The sequence below is a fragment of the Hemicordylus capensis genome, chromosome 3, assembly GCF_027244095.1.
Source record: "Hemicordylus capensis ecotype Gifberg chromosome 3, rHemCap1.1.pri, whole genome shotgun sequence".
Taxonomy (NCBI): Eukaryota; Metazoa; Chordata; class Lepidosauria; order Squamata; family Cordylidae; genus Hemicordylus; species Hemicordylus capensis.
In genome coordinates, this window is record NC_069659.1 from 356,680,682 (window position 1) to 356,699,912 (window position 19,231).

At 52.0% G+C, this 19,231-nt stretch overlaps 1 protein-coding gene across 1 annotated transcript in view; it reads right to left on the bottom strand.

Moving 5' to 3' along the window:
- Positions 1-1,531: 1,531 nt before the first annotated feature.
- P3H2 (prolyl 3-hydroxylase 2) overlaps positions 1,532-19,231 on the bottom strand; it is a 118,721-nt gene continuing 101,021 nt past the window's right edge. The window contains exons 7-15 of the mRNA XM_053311923.1: positions 18,409-18,449; positions 16,288-16,382; positions 10,641-10,768; positions 8,999-9,094; positions 7,309-7,459; positions 6,516-6,633; positions 4,909-4,984; positions 4,054-4,194; positions 1,532-1,677 (exon numbers count right to left, since the gene is read on the bottom strand). Coding sequence (XP_053167898.1) covers positions 1,582-1,677; positions 4,054-4,194; positions 4,909-4,984; positions 6,516-6,633; positions 7,309-7,459; positions 8,999-9,094; positions 10,641-10,768; positions 16,288-16,382; positions 18,409-18,449 — 942 coding nt within the window. The 3' untranslated portion in view covers positions 1,532-1,581. The remainder of the gene's footprint in view (positions 1,678-4,053; positions 4,195-4,908; positions 4,985-6,515; positions 6,634-7,308; positions 7,460-8,998; positions 9,095-10,640; positions 10,769-16,287; positions 16,383-18,408; positions 18,450-19,231) is intronic.

Below are 19,231 nucleotides of genomic sequence, written 5' to 3' on the forward strand. Positions count from 1 at the left end.
CTGCCATTACAGAGGGGTGTTACAGGCCTCCTTCCAGCGTGATTTCAAGAAGTCAGTGCAGTTAGGGAGAGGAGTTGGCAGCCTGTCTGCCTCAGTGATGCGAGAACCGTCGCCCCATGGAGACAGTCAAAAGGAATCAAGGGTCAAAATCGACTTCCCACACTCAAAGCAGGAGGAGGGTGGGCTTCAGGGGATGGACCTGGAGAGCCTGCGCTAGGATGGGACCACCAGAAACCATGTCAATTACGATTGCATATAGAAATACTATTGCATATATTCCCGCATGGTGTCCCATCCAGGCAGCAGCCAGGTCCAGGGCCGCTGAGCTTCAAAAATGTTACATGCATCCAACACCAAATTGACTAATGGAACTCACTGACACAGGAAATTATGCGAGCAACTGGCACAGCTGGTCTAAGGGGAGGATTTGAGACGTTCCTGTCGGTTAGGTCTTGTAAAGGGTATTTAGCAATCACAGCCGGATTCTCTGTGATCAAAGGGAGCGTCTCAGCAGCAAATACTGGAGACGAAGCATGAGAGACTTCTGGCTGACCTGATCTGTAAGCCCTGCAGAGACAGTAGGGCTTGTGGCTCCATGGAAGAATGCAGAAGCATTACTGCCCTTTCCCCCGTTTGCAACCATGGGGAGAAATACAGGGATGCTTCTAGGGTACCACCAGTTTCTACATTCACCCTGCATAGCATCTCCGTAGGGCTTGCAGATCACAACAGCCGCTGTCTCCCAAGTGCTCTGCCTTTGAGCTGCCTCAGGACATGCCGCTGACCACAGTCAGAGACAGAGAGCTTGGCCAGGAGGACGTTTTCTCTGGCTCAACATGACAGTTATTTTTTAGGACAAGTTTTTGCCCTTCAGCAGGGACTGGAGAAAGACAAAACACGATGAAGCCAAGATTCAGACAAGATGGGGGTCATGCCCTGATGCAAATGATTCAAGGGAGCTGACTTGGCACACTCAACACCGGAACGAATTGTCGACATCCCTCCGACACGGCTGAAGGCTGCTCGGGAGCCTGGGTGACCTGGGGGTGGCTGTCACGGGGGGCAGCCTAGAATCATTTTTTTTTACTACCAGGGGGCTCAGACCTGGCAGGTGTGAAAGCAAAGATTGTCTCTGAACATGTGAAGAGCAGCTGAACCTCGCCACCGAAGATGCATGACCAGCCCCACAGACGAAAGGGAAAGCATTCTAGGCAGAGAAGCCGCTTCCGAGGAGACAGGCCTCCCAGGTTTCTTCCCGGCCCCAATCCATTGCAGAAGGAAGCCGTGGCTGAGGGAAGCCAGAGGTGGATGGCGGGCGAGACCAGAGCTCCAGAAAAGTGCCAGGAAATCCCAAGGGAAGGCTTCCAAGGACCAGCAGGAGAAAAGTCACCCACCAACGGGAGAGCGGGCAGAACTGTGCCTAGCTCAGGAGGAGGCAGCACCCTGTGCCTGCAGCCCTTGCCATGCCCTCTTCATCCCTTCCATTAATTTAGAACGAGGCTTTGTACAAAAATAAAGGGATCTGATAAGATTTAAAACAAATATTAAATAAATATTTTAATGGTGGGTCCTTGGCCTAGTTCATAGCTCGTCCTTGGGGTTGATGCTGAGCTGGCTGGGTCCTCCGAGGCGCTCCTGGTCCAAGGCCGCAATCACTTCGTCTGCTTGGATCCGCTCCTGGAGGGAAGCAGGAAAGGGAGCCATGAGGGTTGGACTCTGCCATGGGCCAGGCAGGGCGGGGAAATTACAGGAGAACTTTTGTTATTTGCGGGGGTTCTGTTCCTCGCCTACTGCTGCGAGTTACGCGTTATTATTGCTATGGGGAAGGTGGGGTTAGGTTCCGAAGTGGAGAAAAAAGATGGGAAAATGGCAAAATAACTCCATTCTGCTTGCTGCAGAGTACTGTGCAGTTCAAAAGCTTGCACGTCTTCCCGTCAACTGAGATTCATCCAATGACAGTTACTGCTGCATTTATTTTTCTTTCCCCCAAAGGGAAGCTATGGACCAAACTAGGCAATTCAGACACCCTGTCACACAAACACTAATAGGCGTGACTTTTTTCAAAAAATAGTGGCTTGGGGAGGGACTCCGGATTGGAACCACAGCCAGTATGGGGGTGGCCGTTTGCTCCTGCAGGCATTGTGATCACGGCCAGCTCTCCGCAGCTGCTATTTTTGAAGGAAAAGTGAAACCCATCAAAGCTAACGAGGGTCTTAATGTAACTGCGGAATAGATTCTGGAGATAGTTTCTAAGTTAATTCCTCAAATGCACCACAAGGTGTCAGTAGAATCCTAATGCTGATCGCAAAGCCTTCCTGGGTTCAGGATGCAAATCAACCGTGCAGGAGGGACTTTACAAGTCAAACTGGCATCCAGATATTGCACAGCAGGAGCAACGTGCTAATGTAGAAACACAGAACACCTGGGGCAGAATCCAGTCAACGCTTTTTGGTTCTCTAGTGGGACCCAAGACAGGGAGAAGCATCTCCGACAGGTTCTTGTCAGAGAAAAACAGTTTTTGCCTTGAAAAAGAGATTGCACAATCTCCTTAGACTGTGGGCCAGTTTGGATGATGCCTTAGTGGCCCATGCAATGAGAAAGGGGGCATGCCAGGAGGGCACGGGGATGTCCGGACTGGTGCCCTCTTGGTGTGTCCCCTTTCTAATCATGTGGGTCAGTGAAATATTGTCTGAACCAGCCCGTTATGCTCCAGAGCTGAACTGCTGTTCTACTGAGGTCCTCCGGCATGTGAATGAAGGAAACAAAAACCCCGCTTCCCTGCAGCTTCAAGCCCCATCCTAGGTCCCATCTCTGCAAGGTGGAAACCGTTCCTGCACTGTGAAGTGTGTGTGTGTGCATGCACATGCATGTTCACCACATGATTGGATGTGCCCGTATATTAAAGAAAAAACAACTTCTTCCATGCACAAACAACTCTTGATGTAAACTTCCAGTCCAGTCATCTCTTGAACACGCGAGTTCTCTCTCTCTCTCTCTCTCCACCCCCCCCCCATTAAGACAAGCAATTCCCCAGCTGCTCTCTCAAGTGGCACAGCCATGGAACAATTTTATGTGTGTTTATCCAAACTGGGCCTTCTCCTTGGTAGACAGCACACAAAATCCTTCTCCCTTTCCCTTTCTGACATTCTTTTGAATAGCTGAGAACAGTCACTACCTTCCGTGCCTCTTCTTAATTATAATTATTTTAATTTTTACATTTATACCCTGCTCTTCCTCCAAGAAGCTCAGAGCAGTGTACATGGTTCTGTTTATCCTCACAACAACCCAGTGAGGTAGGTTAGCCTGAGAGAGAAGTGGCTGGCCTTGACTCACCCAGGAAATTTCATGGCTGGATGGGGATTTGAACTCAGGTCTCCCTGGTCCCAGTCCAACACTCTAGCCACGACACCATGCTGGCTTCTTCTCTCTGGGCTCTGGGTACCCATTCCCTTGAGTGCTCCATCTTCTCACCACTTGTGTGATCTTTTGCAACAAAACCCAGCAGGTTTAGTGACTTTGGCCACCCCGACAGTTTGCCTCTGCAGAACGCATGGCTTGTCAGCAATCGTCTTGAACTGCATGGCCCAAAGCTGAGCACGGGGCTGGAGGCGAGGCCCTCTGGCCGTCAGCACCTCGCTGCTGGCACTGCTCCGGTCACTCCTGGATGGGAGAACTGCAGGAGTGAGGCTAGTAAGATGCCTACACACCCCCGGGAGGAGGTTTCCCGTCAAGCAGCTGGGGAGTGCTGCTCACTGGGCCAAGAGGCACCTTTTACCATGGTGATTCTCTTTATTGAGCAGGGGGAGAGCAACTGGCCCTCTCCACCCCCAGCACAGCATCCCTCCAGTGGCTGTGGCTGGTGTCCCATCTGATGTTTCTTTTTAGATTGTGAGCCCTTTGGGGACAGGGAGCCATCTTATTTATTTATTATTTCTCTGTGTAAACCGCCCTGAGCCATTTTTGGAAGGGCGGTATAGAAATCAAAGTATTATTATTATTATTATTATTATTATTATTATTATTATTATTACGACCTGATCACACACCACTCACCAGTTCCCGGTAGAGCGGGTTGAGAGTGAACCACAAGGCGACTGCACACCGCTGGCCTTTGGTGACGGCCTTCACACCGTGCGGGTTTTCCCCGCCGGAGGAGAAACTGATCATGCGGCCACATTTGGGTTTTATAGAGGCCTGGGAGAAAAGGACATAAGATCAGGAGAAGAACAGGCTGGATCACATCAGAAGCTCAGCTTGTCAGTATCCACCCAGGCAGCCAAAAAATAAAAATAAAAATCCATCCAGTCTGTCATCTGGCTTTGCACAGGGACCACTCAGATGTCATTGGAAAGCCTGGAAGTTCATTGGAACCTAAGAAGCTACCAAATACTGAGTCAGACCATTGGTCCATCTAGCTCAGTATTGTCTTCACAGACTGGCAGCGACTTCTCCAAGGTTCCCGGCAGGAGTCTCTCTCAGCCCTATCTTGGAGATGCTGCCAGGGAGGGAACTTGGAACCTAGATGGTCTTCCCAGAGCAGCTCCATCCCTTGAGGGGACTCTCTTCCAGTGCTCACACTACTAGTCTCCCATTCCTATGCAACCAGGGTGGACCCTGCTTAGCTAAGGGGACCAGTCCTGCTTGCTACCACAAGACTGCTCTGTCTGCTCTGACCGGCAGCAGCCCCTCCAGGGTTTCAGACAGAGAAGGGTTTTTCCTGGCCTTTCTACCTGGGTTTGCGGCCAGGGGCTGAACCGGGGACCTTCTGGTGACCAAGTGGGGGTTCTGCTTCTGAGCTACAGCCCCATCCCCAGGGAGGGAGAGTACGACATAGATGGGTTCCATCTCACCCCACAAGTCACTGACCCATGGACCCCCACCCCCAAAGCAAAGAAGGGGCTTGCTCACCGTGACCGTCTTGGCATCCATCTCGGTAAAGATAAACTCGCCGCCTTCAAAATCGCTGTTCATGTACAGGAGGGCACTAGGAGGGAAGGGAGGGGGGGTTGGAAGTCACAGGGGTTCCCATTTGCATGGTCTCAGGTGTGCGGCTCAATCTGACACAGGTTGGCCCTGCAGCAAGCGCTGCTGCCTGCTGAGTGCTGCTGCCAAAGAGACTGGGCGGAGAAGCAGCCAGCCCTGGGTCAAATCCCATCACTGCCATGGTCCCAGTCGGCGGATTAGTCCTGTCTCTTGGCCAAAGCCAAACTCGACAGGGAGTTTGGGGACTGGGAATTTCTTTTTTTTTTAAATCTCACCAAGTAACCATAGGGTGGGGGGGCATCTGGAATGGGGCTGCAGTGGGGGCGGGGGGGGAGAGTCCAATCATGCTGCGACCCCAATCCAAATCCTCTCTGACTCTGTTATTAGCTGAAGAAGGGAAAACGGAAGGGTCCAATTTTCTGCCTGCAAGTTTTCTCCTCCACATTAGCAATATGGGTGGGGGTGAGTTATGTTGAGAAATCAGTGTGGGGGCAAGTGTCTGTCCATCCATCCATCCATCCATCCATCCATCCATCCATCCATCCATCCATCCAGGTGCAGAGCCAGCTGAACAGTGGCCTGGGTCCAGCCCTGCCCAGCAGCCCCTCAAGCGACATCCTGTGCATGTGACATCAAGCGCACGCAGCATGGCTCGGGCTCCGTAAGAGTTCCAAGGGAACTCCCCGCCAACCACTGCCTGGGCTTCAGCGAGCCTCGAGCCAGGAAGGGGAAATAGGTGCTTCCAGGCAGCAAGCACTGCCTGAAATGACAGCACAGAGCTTGCTCGGGCTCTCCAGAGCCCAGGAAGTGGGAGTTCCCTCGAGGCTCTTACGAAGCCTGAGCCACATCCCCCTGCGGGCTACAGCAGCCCTTTCTATTGGTGGCCTGGGTTCTTTGAACCCATTTGCACAATGGTAGCTCCGCCCCTACATCTATCTATCTATCTATCTATCTATGGTTAAATTTTTATACTGCTTTCCATTAAAATAATCTCAAGGCAGTTTACAAACATTTAAAACAATATAAGACTGTAAAACAGTTACACAGTAAAAATATTAATTTAAAAAAAATATTATTACACTTATATCCTGCTCTTCCTACAAGGAGCCCAGGGCAGTGCACATGGTTACGTTTCTCCTCACAACAACCCTGTGAGGTAGGTTAGGCTGAGATATGTGTGACTGGCCCAGAGTCACCCAGTGACTTTCATGGCTGAGTAGGGATTTGAGCAGCAGCAACAAAAACGGTATTCATAAGAAATACCACCACACCCTGTACCCTGCTCCCATACTGAAGTCTTTAGAGCAAAAACAGGACCTCACAAACATTTGGGGCAGTGCTACCTGAGGGGGCATACGCTGGAGTAGAGAGCATGCAGAGTTGCCCTTCAAGGACGTACAGGTAGCCCTGCTGGATCGGGCCCAAGTGGCTCATCGCGTCCAGCACTCCACAGTGGCTAATGGGATGCCCACAAGACCAGCCCTCTTCCACAACTTGGGATCACCTTCCCCTCCCCTGCACTCCAAGCTTACCTGTAGTCCCGGAAGGTGTAAGCCGGGGGCTCTTTCCAGCACTCATTGGCTTCTGGGTCCAGCAGACAATTATCCGCGTGGATGGGGTGGCTCAGGTCATTCCTCCTCTCCTGCTGGCCTGGCAACCAGGGAGAAACTCAGTTCAGCCTCATGGGCAACCTCTTCTTTCATGCTGGGATTCCGATAATACCACCACCAAGGACCGTAGAGGCAGGGTGGTTGTGGCTGGGGTGGTACCAGAGTTCCCTGTAGCAGGGACTTCCAGATGTGGTTGACTACAACTCCCAGCATCCCTAGCTGCAGTGGCCTTTGGCTGGGGACTATGGGAGCTGTAGTCAACATCTGGAAACCCCTGTCCCAGGGCATGCTGAATGATACAGCTTCATGGCAAAGGGGTCTTTTAAGCACCAATTGTGTGAATAACAACCATTAAGGAAACCGCCTTGGGGTTATCTTTTTAACGAAAGGCGGTATATAAATGCAAAAATAAATAAATAAATAAATAAATAAATAAAGAAAGGATATGGATGGAGACAACTTCTTTTCAACACAGAAGTTCTCAAAGCAGTTTACACAGCCAAAGGTGCAGGAAGAGGGTTCCCTGCCCCAAAGGGCTTGCAATCTAAACAGTAACCCAAGGGAGACCCCGGCAACTGCCACGGGAGGGACGCTGCTGGGACACTGGCCCGTGTACGGCACCGTGAGCCCCCTCTCTAAGCGACAGAGGGCCTCCCTGCTCCCGCATCCGTCCGGGTGGAGAGGTACGCGCCCCCACGTCTTGGCCGAGCCTCACCTGACAGGGCAGTCCGGCACACCAGGTGTGTGTAGGAGAAATAGAGGGTAGCATTGAGCATGAAGTAGGACTCCACAATCTTGCGGGCTTTCTCACTGACGTCATAGAAGAGGCGGGCGCTCTTCAGAGGCACTCTCCCCTCATAGGCGAACTGCAGGCAAACCAATCGCGAGTACAAGTTTATTCCCCCACTTCCTCCTGGGAGGCCACGGGCGCATTCCTGCCTCTCCTCGGCCACTCCGTCCCCGCCACAATGACCCTTTGAGGTAGGCTGGGCTGAGAGTGAGTGACTGGCCCAAGGACATCCAGACAGCTTTGTGGATGACAGGGGATTTGAACGCAGGTCTCCCCGGTCCTAGCTCAACACTCTAACCATGCCAGCACTTGCTGACCTGCCCTCTTTGTGAGGAGGGGAGAGACCGTTTGTCTCTGGCATTGTGTATTGGTCAAACCATCAAAAATCCGAATTCTTATTGTGGCCGTATATTTGGAAAGGCAGCACCATGTGGAGGTCAAAAGTGTTTCCTGGAGCACACGCTGAGCTGTTGACGCCGTTCTCCAGTTCTTATTTTTGATTAGCTTTTGTTATGAATGATGGTCTAAAGAAATAAACTTGCTTGCACACCACCACTGGTTTATTATTCTAAAAAGGCATATTTTAATGGTGAGTCATGTCTGACATCCCTCATCTCCTTCATTCTTGCTGCACCCTGCACATGGCGTGATACACAAGCCCAGTGCTTAAAAAAGCAGATCTCAAAACAGTGCTCCAAGAAAAGTTGGACTCTGGGTCTTGCATACACTCTGCAAACCAAAACCAATCTGTGCGTATTAATTCATTTTCCATTATCTGTTTTGCTTCTGCAAGTCACGGGGAGCGAAAAGAGAGAAACGGACACTGAAACTGGCCTCTAAGCACTAGTTAGAAGGTCTTTTCCACTTTATATAAAATAATCAATTAGCCCAAATTTGCTGCTGCTGCTGAGTAGGAAACTTGAGTCTCTCCTTCCCAAGAGGAACACAGCCTGCTGCTGAAAAGATTATCATGAAAAATATTTATATGCTGCTGTCCAGTGAAGGAGTTCTCAAAGTAGGTTGTTGACATAGCAAAAAGAATAAGAAAATGATTCCCTAAAGAGATGGCAATAGAAAAAGAAACTCAAGGAAGACGCCAGCAAGAGGCACTAGAGCTGGATAGGGGGCGTTGCTCACCTCTGCTGCATTAAAAGGCCCCTCTTGGCCAGCTAGGAGATGGTGAGCGAACCTTTCCAACATCAGTGGCCACCGAGAACCAAACACTGGGCAGCGGCACACTTTTGCATCTTGTAGGCAGGCATCTCTGAGTCACCAGCTGGCTACTGGCTTCTCGCTACCTGGACCTCTGTCTCTCTGCTCTCCCCACCTCACTCTAAGAACACCAGAACAGCCCTGCTGGATCAGGCCCAAGGAAGCCCATCTAGTCCAGCATCCTGTTTCACACAGTGGCCCACCAGATGCCCCTGAGAAGCCCACAGGCAGGAGCTGAGGGCATGCTCTCTCTCCTGCTGTGACTCCCCTGCAACTGGTAATATGCGCTAATATGCCAGTGAACTTGGATCAGCAGCAAAGGCAGAGCTGCCGAGATCCGGGCGGGGAGTAGGGGTGGGCATCAAACTTGGCAACCGATTGTACAGCACAGCAGGCCTCCTACCTTGAGTGCCTTCAGGACTGTGGCCCCTTCAAACCTCTCATTGGGGGTGTGAGGCGAGGTCTTTCCCCTGTAGCCGTCTCCAGCAAGCAGGATGCCCTGAAAGAGAAGGGAGGCCAACTCAGATGGGCACCCAGCGACTCCCTGGCAGATGTCCCATCTCCGAGTCCTTGAGCAGGGGGCACCGAGGGGTACAAAGCCCCCGCCTGGACGGGTTATCCTTCGGAAACCCCACTGAAATGAATGGGAGCTGTGTGCACAACTCTGCTGCACGTGCATTTCGAGTGAGGCATGCAGAGCAGAGCAGGGTGGCTAGGGGTGTGCATGGAACCGGACGGTCCGGTTCGGTTCGAACCGGACCGGGCCAGTTGGGTTTTGCCCCTCACATCAAACCCGCCCCCCGCCCGGTTTGGTTCAGCCCCCCCCCCAACTTATTGCCTCCGTTATGCAGTAAATTGCCCTGTTCAGGCATTCTTTGGCCCTTTCCATGCCTTCCCTCTGACGCGGCAGCCATTTTGGAGGCCACTGTGCATGCCCAGTGGGCCTCTGCGTAGCCAGGTCAGGCCTCAGCTCAACGGCAGGTTCTGCAAGACTAGTGAAGGGAGGGACCCTCCATCCCACAGGCTGGGGGCACTGCTAGACGTCTCCCCTGAGGGCCCCGTCCTTCTTCCTGTCTGCTCTCTCACTGTGAGGAAATTTGACTCTCGTCAATTTGGACTCGGCCAGAACCAAGAGATCCTTCCCCACTACTGGTCTTAAACCAGCACAGCATAGCTAGAGGGAGAGCAGCAACCCCGCTTGCAACTGTTAGGAAAGGATAACTCTTGGGTCTTGGATCCATTTGGATCTGCAGATACAAAATGCTGTAGACCAACATTGCCCCTGTCATGGCCTTTGAGTTCCAGACTAGACAACTCTATCCTCTGGACATGGTTGAGCTGAAGGCTCTCCATGGACTAGCTGACCACAATGGAGAGGAGAGCTGGCCTTGTGGTAGCAAGCATGACTTGTCCCCATAGCTAAGCAGGGTCTGCCCTGGTTACATCTGAATGGGAGACGATGTGTGAGCACTGCAAGATATTCCCCTCCGGGGATGGAGCCACTCTGGGAAGAGCAGGTTTCAAGTTCCCTCCCTGGATTCTCCAAGATGGGGCTGAGAGAGATTTCTGCCTGCAACCTTGGAGAAGCTGCTGCCAGTCTGTGAAGACAATACTGAGCTAGATGGACCAATGGTCTGACTCAGTATATGGCAGTTTCCTATGTTCCTAATGGCAAGGGAATGATGGAACTCCAATGAGGACTCCTAACAATGACTGTTTCGGCTTATGCTAGAAGGAAGCCCAGCTTTTCACCCCCTCTGCTCAGCATGTGGGCTCCAGGGACTTAAGGCAGGGGTCCCCAACCTTGGGCCCCCAGATGTTGATGAACTACAACTCCCACCATCCCTGCCTCCCATCTTCCACTTGGGGATGATGGGTGCTGTAGTTCAACAACCTCAGAGGGCCCAAAGTTCAGACCTCCTGCCTTAAGGGAGCTCCAGGCTTGATTAAATAGGCAAAGAGACGACCTCCCCATCTCTCGAGGTGCGCATGCGTGGGCGGCCAGCTGCGTCTGTGCCCTGGCTTGTGAGTTCCCCGCGACTCACGTTCGCCACCCGGTGCAGCTCCTGGCAATCCTCCTCCGAGATCACGTTGTCAAGCAGCACCCGCTGGGTCCCGTTCAGCTGCTCCGAGTTATAGACAAAGGTCACATCGCTGAAGAGGAGGGGCCCCCCTAGAAGAGAGAGTGGAGAGAGCACAAAGGGAGTCCACAATCCCGGCAGGATTTCAAAGGGGGCTCGAGAGGTTCCCGTGTCCCGGGTTGGACCCACGAGGGGGCTAGGGAAGCGCAGAGCATGGCAGGGAAACGGACAACATGGCAGCCAACATGGTTGCCTCTCCTCCCCCTGCCCCTCACAGCACTGTGGACTCTGCCCCTCGCAATGATTAAAACGCTCTAATGGTCAGAGAAGAGGAGAGGCTAAAATCTTCTCCCCAGGATGCAGCCAGCTTTCTGCAGGAACGGGATTATTTGGCTGATGGAGGCACTCAGGCATAAGGACATAAGGACAGCCCTGCTGGATCAGGCCCAAGTCCAGCATCCGGTTTCACACAGTGGCCCACTAGATGCCTCTGGGGAGCCCACGAGCAAGAGCTGAGGACATGCCCTCTCTCCTGCTGCTGTTGCTCCCCTGCAACTGGGACTGAGAGGCATCCTGCCTCTGAGGCTGGAGGTGGCCAATAGCCACCAGACAGTAGCCCTGGACAGACCTGTCCTCTGTGGATTTGTCAAAGCCCTTCTTAAAACCATCCAAGCTGGTGACTGTCAACACATCCTGTGGCAGAGGGTCCCACAGGTTAATTACACACACACACACACACCACACACTACAGAGCTGCAGCCAAACAGAATCAACCAGGAAAAGATGTGCCCTTAAGTTCTGCTGGCTCTAGTGACAGGCTTCTCACCTCCGCAAGCACAGGCTGGCACCAAACCACTTGCTAGGCCACCTGGGCATGTAAGGGTCATGTCCAGGCAACCAGGCAAGGAAACTTTCTAAGCCCACCCACCATTTTCACAGGTATGCAGGAACATACAGGAACACACAGAGGAAGCTGCTTTATACTGAGTCCAACCCTTGGTCCATCTAGCTCAGTACTGTCTACACAGGCTGGCAGCAGCATCTCCAAGGTTGCAGGCAGGAGTCTCTCTCAGCCCACTCTTGAAAATGCTGCCAGGGAGGGAACTGGGAACCACCTGCAGGCAAACAGGCAGGTGCCCTTACCAGAGGGCCCCACCCACTAAGGGGGGGTAAGTCTCCCATTCAAATGTAAACCAGGGCAGACCCTGTTTAGCAAAGGGGACAATTCATGCGAGGCCACTCTCCTCCCTGCAGGGGGCAGGCTGGATTCTGAGGGCATATTTGCCAGACTGCTACATCAGCACATCAAAGCCCTGGGAAAACTGAGGACGTGTTTCCAGCTTTGCAGCAAAATAGCTGAGAGAGCCCCAAGACAGCCCAGGACAGCCGCAGCAGGACTTTGATGGTGGGAAGCCATCTGGGCTTTCTACTCCCCGCTGGCTTTTCAGAAAACAGATGGATCGCGTCCTGAAACACTCCTCCTGGGATCCTGCAGGACGCTAACAGGGAGAGTTCACCACACCTCCCCACCCACCCCCCAGCACCGCTAATGGACTTCTTGTGGCTTGGCCAATATAAACCATTTTCAGTTTTAGCTGCATGTTTCCACTGCGTTCACTTTTGCGAGAGAGAGAGAGCCCGAGTGTGTGTGTGTGTGTGTGTGTGTGTGTGTGTGTGTGTGTGTGTGTGTGGACTGGGTGGGATCTGAAGAAGGAAACGAGCACTGCCTGAAACAGCCATCAACATTGTTGTGGGCTTCTGGAACTTCCAGGCCATCGTGCAGGACGGAGCCAGCGAGGGCTCTTACGTGCATGTGCAAAGTGCCCTCTCCCAGGATCCCTTGCAAGTGGAAAAGGGAGCCATGGGGGCAGTGCAGGAGCAGCTTGTCATGACGAGCCGGGGGGTGGGGGCAAAGGAGGCACAGCTGCCCCTCCTCCCTAGAGCTCCCATCCTGCCCAGCCCCAGCATTCATGACAGCCGCCCTGCCGGCAGGCGGGCCCTTCTTCAGGTCGACCTGAACACTGTGGGGGGGTCACTGTGTGGGGGCCCATCTCCAGTGGCAGCATGTCTTCAACCAACCCCTTTGGGAACGAGATGCAGGAGGTTGCAAACGCTGAAATGGCCTTGCTTGGTCTGGCCGTGACACAGCCTCCAACACGGGGCCATCTCACCCTGCAGGGGGTCTGGCTGCCGCACCTTCCTGTTCACTGCGACAGACTCTCACCAGAAGGGCCCCCCAAGGAGCTCCCCAAAGAGGTTTGGAATTCGATGGCTCAGAATGAGCATGGGGGGGGGGGTGGAAAGCTGTTGGTTCCCCAGGGACAGGCTGTCCTTTGTCTATTCCAGGCCTGTTCCAGTGGGCAGGTTTGGCCCACTTTCAGGGTCCTGGAAATTGTCTCCAGCTGGGCAAATGTCCTCCTGGACCCAGCGCCCGGCATCAATGCCACAGGGTTGACACTTCCCTGCAGGAAGGCCGTTAGAACACAGGCAAGGTTCCCAGGAGCCGAAGGAACTCTCACGCGGTTCAGACGGGTTCTTCGGGGAGCCAAGAGCCTTTCATGCAGATAGAACTTCCAGAGAACGGGTCCACTTCCAGCCATTGTCGATAATAACAGGCTTGTGTCTGGAAAGACCCCAGCACGTGTTTTTCTGATGGTTTGTGGGATTCAGGGCTGGGCGCTTTCCAGATTAGACCCTGCAACGGGGTCACGTCGGATCTTGGAAACGTGCTTCCACACTTCCTGTGTCGTGACACCACAGTCCCTACGTGGACAGCAGGGTGCCGTCCACATTGCCAAGGCCTGGTCTCGAATTTAATCGCTGTGTTCTAGAGCTAGGGCATCGTATATCTGGCGTAAGGAAGTTGCTGTTTTTTCGGATTGTTAGTTCCTGCGAGACGGCTCCCCCTGCTGCTTACATTTTCAATGCACCTTGCCCGAATAAAGGCATTTTGCTGCTGTTGAGCAGCTAGTCTGGAAAGCACCCTGGTGTTGGCATTTTCTGTAGCCTGGGTGATAGCATCCCCCGCTGCATTCCAGAGAATCAGCCACATGCTTCACGAAAGGTTGTGGGGTGGACAACTATTTCTCTCCATGGCACTGGGAAGCTTGGAGGCCTTCCTGCTTCGCTCAGGCAGCTCTAGAGGCGCTGCAGTTTCGCTTGAGACAGTTTGATAGCAACAACAACAAAAAAAAAAAACAGCGGAGAGATGAAGACAAGAGCCAGGCATTTGGAAATGCTCAGCCTCGTGTTTCGGAATGGAGGAGATGCAAGCCAAACCAGATGGGAGGAAAGTGACACGGCTTTCAATCATGGGGAATTTATCTGCGCTTGCAAAATGGCAAGGAAAAGTGGGGTGTGGGGGAGAGGAATTTGTCAGCTGTGACTCCATGGGACCTTCCTATTAAAATCAGCTTTGCTTTTGCAGCAACCTTTCTTCTTGAAGTGAGCAGAAGACCTACAATCTGTAAGTCTCCACTTGGCCGTGGGTTTTATCTGCAAACAAGAGTAATGCTTCATGAGAACTGGGGAGGGGGCAGCGAGTCAGGAGAGGGTGGAAGGGGCAGGATGGCCTTCAAAGTCTAGGCTATTGTCTCTGTCATAGAGCTAAACCAGGACTGCTCAACTTGGGCCCTCCTGCAGATGTTGGCCTACAGCGCCCATAATCCCTAGTTATTGGCCACTGTGGCTGGGGACTATGGGAGTTGTAGTCCAAAAATAGCTGGGGGGCCAGAGTTGAGCAGCCCAGAGTTTCACAAAGAAAGGTCCCAGACATTCACAGAGGGAACCATTTCTTCACTTTGCTCTAGTAAGCATCAACCTCTTTGATTCTCCTAGGGTCTGCCTCTTGCATTGGGATGGGCAGATTCCCTCCTGGACCTGGGAGGCTCTGAGGAAGCTTCTGCTCTACCATCTACACATGGCCCTTTCTAGTAGTCTTTTGGGGCTCCTGGGAAGTCATTTTGGGGTGCAGGAGGCTGCGGCCAGGCCTGACCAGGAGGCTGCTGGGCCTCCCGCTCCTCTGCTCTTGCAGTGACCAAGGGCAAAGCAAGCCAGGCCAGGAGTCCTTGGAGATGTGAAGGCGGAATTTCAGCCCATGCTGCTATGCAGCTTTTGTCATCCCAGACTCAAGCCAGGGATCTGGGTACCCCATACTCACTCTTTCTTTCTTTCTTTACTCAATGTCTTGTCACTGTCATTGTGATTATTTGCATTTATATGCCTTTCCACAAAATGGTGCTCAAAGCACCGTAAAAGTGATAAAATAACATCACCCCCCGCCCCCCCCCAAAAATTAATGCACAATAAGAACAAACAGAGCCTGTCCTCACTACCACAGATTTCTAACTTAGCAAAGAGGCACCTTTTAACGTGATGAATCTCTTTATTGAGCAGGGGGAGAGCAACTGGCCCTATCCACCCCCAGCACAGCATCCCTCCAGTGGCTGTTGCTGGTGTCTATCTTGTGTCTCTTTTTAGATTGTGAGCCCTTTGGGGGACAGGGATCCATCTTATTTATTTATTATTTCTCTGTGTAAAGCGCCCTGAGCCATTTTGGGAAGGGCGGTATAGAAATCGAATAAATAATAATAATAATAATAATAATAATAATAATAACAACAACAAAAACAATCATCACCATCATCAGGGTGCCACACCAGAGCAGACCCTGTCCCACATACCCTCCAGATGCATTTCCAGTGGCAGAGCAGAAGCCCTTCCAAAGGCCTTCGGTTCACATGCAGAAGGGGTCTCCTTAAGTCTGGGCTTCTCAAACTTGGGTCCCCAGACGTTCTTAGACATTATGATGGGTTGTAGTCCATCCACATCTGGGAGCCCAAGTCTGAGAACCCTGGATTTCAGTACTCTGGTACCAAGCAGTTGAGGCTTTCATGACAGCGACGACAGCAGCAGCAGCAGCAACAACTCCACTGTGCCCAGAAACGAACTGGAGACCAGTAGAAATAGCACAAGGGAGGGACAGGTTTCCAACAACTGGATCCCAAGAGCAGAATGCGTGAAGTCAAGAAGGCAGTGCTTCTGAGCATGGGCAAAGTGCCCATTGAGTGCTATTGAGTAACCACTGCCTCTCCACCCATACTGCCTGGGCTAATAATGGGGGTCCAACTTCCAAGCTGGCTTCCGCCCAGAGACATTCCACTTTGGAAACAAAAGCTGGATTCTCCAGAATAGGTTAGTGCAGCAGAGAAATCTGCACACTTGGAGGCTGGCTTGGCCCCTTCCTCATTAAGCTCTCATCGGCGAGGGAAGACCACCCGGTCCCAACAGGCCTTCAGTAACCGCCCCCACCCCACCCCGAGCCGTTTCTGTTTAGGAAGCTGCTTGGCTTTGCTGCGGTTTCTGCTCAGATTTTCTCTGCTGCCCAAATATTTTATTGTTTATCCTGAATGTTTTTGTCTTGGCTCAGTAGCATAAACCTCTGGAACTCCTGTGAGTTGCAAAAATAAAAGATTACTTTGCTTTCACTATAAGCGAGCCGTGGTTTACTGGCACTGTGCCTCAGAGAAGAATCAAGGTCCCGTTTCAACAGCTGTTTCTATTTGATCAGTGTGTGTGAAATGCACGGACTCCTCTGGTGATAGAGTCTCACCTTCCCTCAGCTCACGGTCCGCTTTTGGAGGGTTCTTCTTTCCCAGGGGCCGTCCAGAAGCATCCACCTGGTCGCTGAGGACACCTGAAGGAATCCTGTGGCACGGAAGGCATGAAAAATAAGGGAGGGGCGAAATACATGGTGGTGCATCCCTTCCATTTCCACATATGGGGGCAACTACTTCCTCTCCACAGCTGCCGCCACCCCACCTTCCAGCCTCCAACATACAACCTGTGGGGGTGGACAGTGATTTCAGCCAGCCATTCAGTCTCCAGCTGCATCCCTGCAAGACCCTTTCCCCTGCTCCTTCCAGAGTCTGGACTTTGAAGGTGGAGAGCCGGCCATGCAGTAGCAAGCATGAAATGTTCCCTTTGCTAAGCACGGCCTGCCTTGATTTGCATTTGGACGGGTGGCCACATGAGAGCACTTTCTGCTATAAGATATTCCCCTCAGGCAGGAGTGTACCTAGGCAATTCTGGAGCCCAGACTGCCCCCAACATGGGGGCCCTCCCCCCGACCGGCATGAGGCCCCCCGAAACCTACATTTTGGGGGTCTCCTTCCACATCAAACCTCCATTTTTTTTAATTCCAGCCACCGCGTGGCCAAGGGGTGGCTGCAGGGGGGTGACGTCAGCAGTCCTTCTCCCACTCCTGTATCAGTGGTGGCAGCTGGAGCGATGCTGGGCCTGTCCTTTTGACCCAGCGTCTCTTTCTACCTGCGAGGTGCCTGCGCAGTTGAGAGATCGTCGCAAGCCTGACATGACAGGTCCACTGTCACTCTGGCCACCACCGCTGCCGCCAGGATGGAGAGGGGGAAGGATTGCCGGCCTGGGTCCCCCCCCCCGCAGCCATGGAGGTTCGGAGCGGTGCGGCAGGTGTGGGGTGGCTGCCAGAGGCCCCCCCCGGCCATTTGGAGCCCCCCTGGACCTTGGAGGCCACGGACCAGGGCCCCAAGATCTGGTGGTTAGAGCACCTCCGCCCTCAAGGAATGGGGCCCATAGCTCAGTGACAGAGCATTTGCTGGCATGCAGAAGGTCCCAGGTTCAATCCCTGGCAGCATCTCTAGGTAGGGCTGAGGAAAACCCCTGCCTGAAACCTTGGAGAGATGCTGCCAGTCAGTGTACACAATACTGAGTTAGGTGACTCAATCATCTGACTTTTTATATGGCAGCTTCCTATGACCCTAGTCCACTAGGCTGACACCATGCATCTGATCGTGTAGACTCCAGGGAACATACTAAAAGGAATTTATGTATCTATGTATCAAATTTGTACACCGCCCCAAACTTTCGTCTCTGAGTGGTTAACAATAGCATAAGACAAGTTAAGAACATATACAAAAATTAAATTCAACCACAGATTAAAACCTAAAAAATTTTAAAAGGTGAAAAGGCTTGGCTGAAGAGGTGGGTTTTCAAGTGCTTTTTAAAAATGGTCATTGCTGGGGAGGATCGTATTTCAGTAGGGAGCGCATTCCACAGTCTCGGGGCAGCAACCGAGAAGGCCTGCCCCTGTGTGGCCACCAGCCGCACTGCTGACAGCTGGAGACAGACCTCTCCAGATGACCTCAATGGGTGGAAGGGCTCATAATGAAGAAGACGTTCCTTTAAATACCCAGGGCCTAAGCCGTTTAGGGCTTTATAAGTTATAACTAGCACTTTGTATTCTGCCCGGAAACCTACTGCTAGCCAGCGTAGGTCTATCAGCAGAGGAGTGATGTGGTCTCTCCAAGGTGACCCAGAAATGACAGGAAATGCTCTGGTTCTTTCCAAATGACCATTGGCCATTCAGAAATTCAGTGCATTCCATAGCTATTTGGAAGGAACCAGTGTTCCTGTCACTCATTTAGAATGCCCTGACACTAGTCCACCATAGGGTTTGCATGCTGGCATCCTAGGTTCCCTCCCTGGCAGCATCTCCAAGTTAGGGCTGAGAGACACTCCTGCCTGAAATCTTGGAGAAGCCTCTGTCAGTCTGGGAAGATGGACCAATGGTCTGACTCCCTATGGCAGCTTCCTATGTTCCCATGACATCACATGCTCCAAACCAGTTCCCATCACATGTCAGGACATGTACATGAAGCATTCACCATGTGACACTGTCTCAGATGTGGCTGCCTACCTGTGTTCATCTTGCCGGGCTCCAGAGATGCTCCAGTAAGTCTGCAATGAGAAAGAGGGGAAGGTTGGATGCATTCAGAGGAGAAATGATCCTCTCTTTCTCTCTCTCAAAGCCCAAAAGGTAAGCCACACAACATAAACCTATTGGCAGTTGGTCCAGGACCAATAAAAGGGCCGTTCCAGACAAGGCATAGTTCACTGATGGAATTTGTCACCTTTAGCTTAGACGGCAACAAAAATGGATTAGAAAAATTCCTGGAGGAGAGGTCTATCGACAGCTATTATAGCTAAATGAAACTTCCATGGTGAGAGGCAGTCTACCTCTGAATATCAGATGGTGGAGGCAACCAACAAGGGATGACCCCAGAATCAATTTCTATTTGCTTTGATTCAGACTGCTTTGGACCACTTAACAAGGTCCTAGGGGCACTATATTTGGCTGGTGGGTAGGTCCCCATGAGTGCCAACTCCCACCCAAATTTCAAGGCAGTGGGACACTTGGTTGATATTTAATGATTTTTTTAGTTTTTACTGATTTTGAACATTTCCACCATAAGAAACAATGGGGATTCAAAGTTGCCATATCCTAACCCTAACATGGATCCCCAGCTTTCATTTTTTTTAAAAAAGCTAAGCTCTAGCCCTTGGTAGAAGTGGAGTTATGAAGCAAAATATGCAGTCATTATTTTTCAAGTGTTTGGACTCTTTGGTGTCTAATAACTTTTCCTCATAATGAATCCCTATGATGATTCATTGCACACCTTCATTTCGTCTGTTCATTTTGACTGTCATTGGACAGTGCCAACTGTCAACTGCCATATGCG